The 3,022-nt window shown below is 46.0% G+C and overlaps 1 protein-coding gene across 3 annotated transcripts in view; it reads right to left on the bottom strand.

Moving 5' to 3' along the window:
- Positions 1-361: 361 nt before the first annotated feature.
- The window catches only part of LOC104802061 (jasmonic acid-amido synthetase JAR1-like), a 5,935-nt gene continuing 3,274 nt past the window's right edge, over positions 362-3,022 (bottom strand). For 2 of the 3 annotated variants that reach the window (XM_010525487.1, XM_010525486.2), the window contains exons 2-5: positions 2,271-2,564; positions 2,078-2,179; positions 1,191-1,975; positions 362-1,099 (exon numbers count right to left, since the gene is read on the bottom strand). In XM_010525487.1, coding sequence (XP_010523789.1) covers positions 555-1,099; positions 1,191-1,975; positions 2,078-2,179; positions 2,271-2,563 — 1,725 coding nt within the window. In that variant the 5' untranslated portion in view covers position 2,564 and the 3' untranslated portion in view covers positions 362-554. Of the gene's footprint in view, positions 1,100-1,190; positions 1,976-2,077; positions 2,180-2,270; positions 2,565-2,815; positions 2,967-3,022 lie in introns of those variants that run through there. The other variant, XM_010525488.2, reaches the window with a different exon arrangement.

Raw genomic sequence — 3,022 nt, 5'->3', positions numbered from 1 at the left:
CCAAAAAAAAAACGAAACATGAAACACTATATATCTACTGCCAAATTTGTTTAATTGGATGTCCAGTTAGATTTCTCTTAGTTCTTTTTTTGTTTTAAGAAAAAAAGAGAAATAATCTCACGGGACACAGCAAATATAGAAACATAAAAAGGTCATATATATCATGAAATAGAGAAATATTGGAAAGATTTGGCGTGAAAAAAAGGCAAAATAATGAACCAAAAATACTGTTTGACGTCATCTATGCCACCACTAATCCAATATTGGTCCCTCCAACAATGTCCTAATCACACCTTGTCTCTTCACCATTGATTAAATTTTACCCACTTCCATGTTTTGTCCGTATTTTGAATATTGGGAATAGGCGACAACACAGAGACACAAATTGATAACCTTGTACGGACACAAGGAAAAACACTGTATACATTACTGCATATGGAGCTGCATAAGAGGAGAAACAGAAACAATAACAAGAAGCTGATCTACGAGTTTAAACTTGCGAGGACGTATATATACATATATATATATATATATATATGTATATGGACAGTTAATTAGAAGTCGAAGGCTGTGCTGAAGAACCTATAGTCAACATTTTCAGACAGGATCTGAAGAACCTTAATGTTGATATGTTTCACGCATCTGGGCATCTTGAACTGACCGGCCGAAGTCCCCAGCCCCAGATAATGTTCCTGGACCTTCTTGAACGTTCCTTTCCCGACGATACGGAGCTCGAGCGGTCCTATGTTCTGGCTTTTCCTCGACCCGACGTAGCCCGCGTCCAAGAACGATCTATCCAGGATGTTGCAGCATTCTTGCAGGGCGTCCATGGCCGGTACGCCCGATATCTCCCAGTATATGACGTAGTGTCCTGGCTCGGACGATACGTCGACCTGGCTCGAGAAGTCCAGGACTTCAAGCTTTTCCTCCGACAGTCTCTTGGCCGCTGCTTCGACCGAGACCTGCAAGTCTCGTTCCGTGTTCTTGTCGATGTTTATGGACAGTATTAGGTTTTTCCTGCATATGAACTTGAGTTGCGGCGTCTTGTTGTAGAAACCCATGACTTTGACAACGTCCCCCAGCCTGTAACGGTACATTCCTGCGGAGGATAGAGATTCGAACTGTGACTTTCAGCCGCGGAGACATGGCAGAAGAGAAAGGATCGAGGTGTTTCTTTTTTACGTACGTACCTGCATAGTTGGTGAAAAGGATTTCGTACTCTTCACCGACTTTGACCTCGGTCAAACCCACTGGCTTGGGCAGCGCCTCCTCTGTCTCGGCAATGGGGATGAACTCGAAGTAGCCGAAATTCGGGACAACTGCAAAAACAGCCTCCTCAGGGGGCAGTCTTGGAGTGACGTTAGCCCCAATCCACCCTTCCGAACTGCCATAGTCGTGACTGATGAGCGGAAGACCACCAGCATAGTGTCTCAGCTTGTTCACGTATGGCTCCATCGAACCAGTCATGATCCCGTAGAGGTACTTCGCGTTAGGGAAAAGCTCGGGTATCAGTCCATACCAGTTGCTCAGGTTCATACATTTGGTGCGGATTAACTCGGCCAGTTCTGGATTGGGTCTAAGCAGCTTAGACATAGCCGCACGGACAGACGGGACAGTGATCCGGCTGCTTAGGACGCCTTCCCTTATGTCGGCTACGATGTCTTCCCAGACATGTTCAAAGGTTCTGAAAGCATGGACGAGACTGTGAGCGAAGGCCGCGAATACATACTGGACTTCGTCGCGGCAGAGAATCCCGCACAAGAGATGGCAGTAGAGAGCCTGATGGACGTCTGGGCTGAATATAACCTCGTCAGGGCTGCAGCATATGGATCGGATTGATTGCAACCCGGCTTTAAACTTCGGGTTTCGGTACAGATTCGTGGTGGCTGTTCCGACAGGGACACCGCCCTCCGAGATGTACTGCTTGCTGCTGAAGATGAACTGCAGCGCCTTTCCATATCCAATGGGGAAATCCCTGCATCAAACCATGATACTCGCTAAGAACAGAGGTCATTCGGACATGGAAGAAAGGGCGGCCATACGAGGAATGCGGTAAGGAAAGTATATACGTATATACCTGTTTCTGAATGCAAAAGCAGTTCGGAAAAGCTGTAACGTGTTCTCCATGAGTTCATCGGTGAAAGGGATGAACTTTGGACGACCCTGACTGGTTCCGGAGCTGTAAGAAACAACAGACAGAGAAGTCATTCTCTGTTTTCCCTTTAAGATTGAACGGGACAGCAACAATTCAAAGCTCCATGAAAAGGTACCTCAACGAGATGGCGGGGACGGGCTGAGCAGTGAGAATGGGAGATTTGTCACCTTCCACGATTCTTTTGATGTAAGGCTCCAACTCGTGGTCGGTGACCAGAGGAACCATCGCTTTGAAATCATCAATGTCCGTACTTCCGTTGAGCCCGCATCTCTGCAAGTAGAAAGTGGACTTGTTCTTCTCCAGGATATCCACTAGGGTCTGCCTCTGAATCTCCTCAGCGTTTCTTGTCATCTCCTCGAATTCATCGATCACTTTGGTGAGGTCCAATGTCTCCACCTTCTCCAACATCCTGAAATCCATAAGAACACCAGAGGACATCTCAGGTTGTCTCATCTCGCACCAGATTGAGAAAACATTTTCTGATAGATTTCGGGGAGAGAGTGAGAGAGAGAGAGACAAAAACAAAAGAAACAATATCTTTTGTGGGTTTGAATCATTTCTATAAAAAGAAAAACGGTTCCTTCGCCCGCTCAGAAATCTTACGACAGAAAATCGAAACAGAAAGTGAAAAGAAAGGATTCGGTTATAAAAATACGCAACTGAGCTCTCTGAGGACTTCAAACCACTGCGAAATCTCCGAGAGAATGGCGATTTTCTCGGGAAACGCAACTGTTTTGACTTAGATTTGTTGCATCAGCTGCAAATAAACTGAAAAGATGCTACGGAAAAGGAAGAAACCCGCGGCCGATTTTATCAGGAGCGATCATTTTCTCGAGAAAAAAAAAAAACATTCCCCCCCCCCCCCCC

Source organism: Tarenaya hassleriana, unplaced genomic scaffold (assembly GCF_000463585.1).
Source record: "Tarenaya hassleriana unplaced genomic scaffold, ASM46358v1 Cleome8, whole genome shotgun sequence".
NCBI classification, from domain to species: Eukaryota; Viridiplantae; Streptophyta; class Magnoliopsida; order Brassicales; family Cleomaceae; genus Tarenaya; species Tarenaya hassleriana.
The sequence above is the reverse complement of the archived record's forward strand: the minus strand, read 5'-3'. Positions and strand labels throughout refer to the sequence as shown.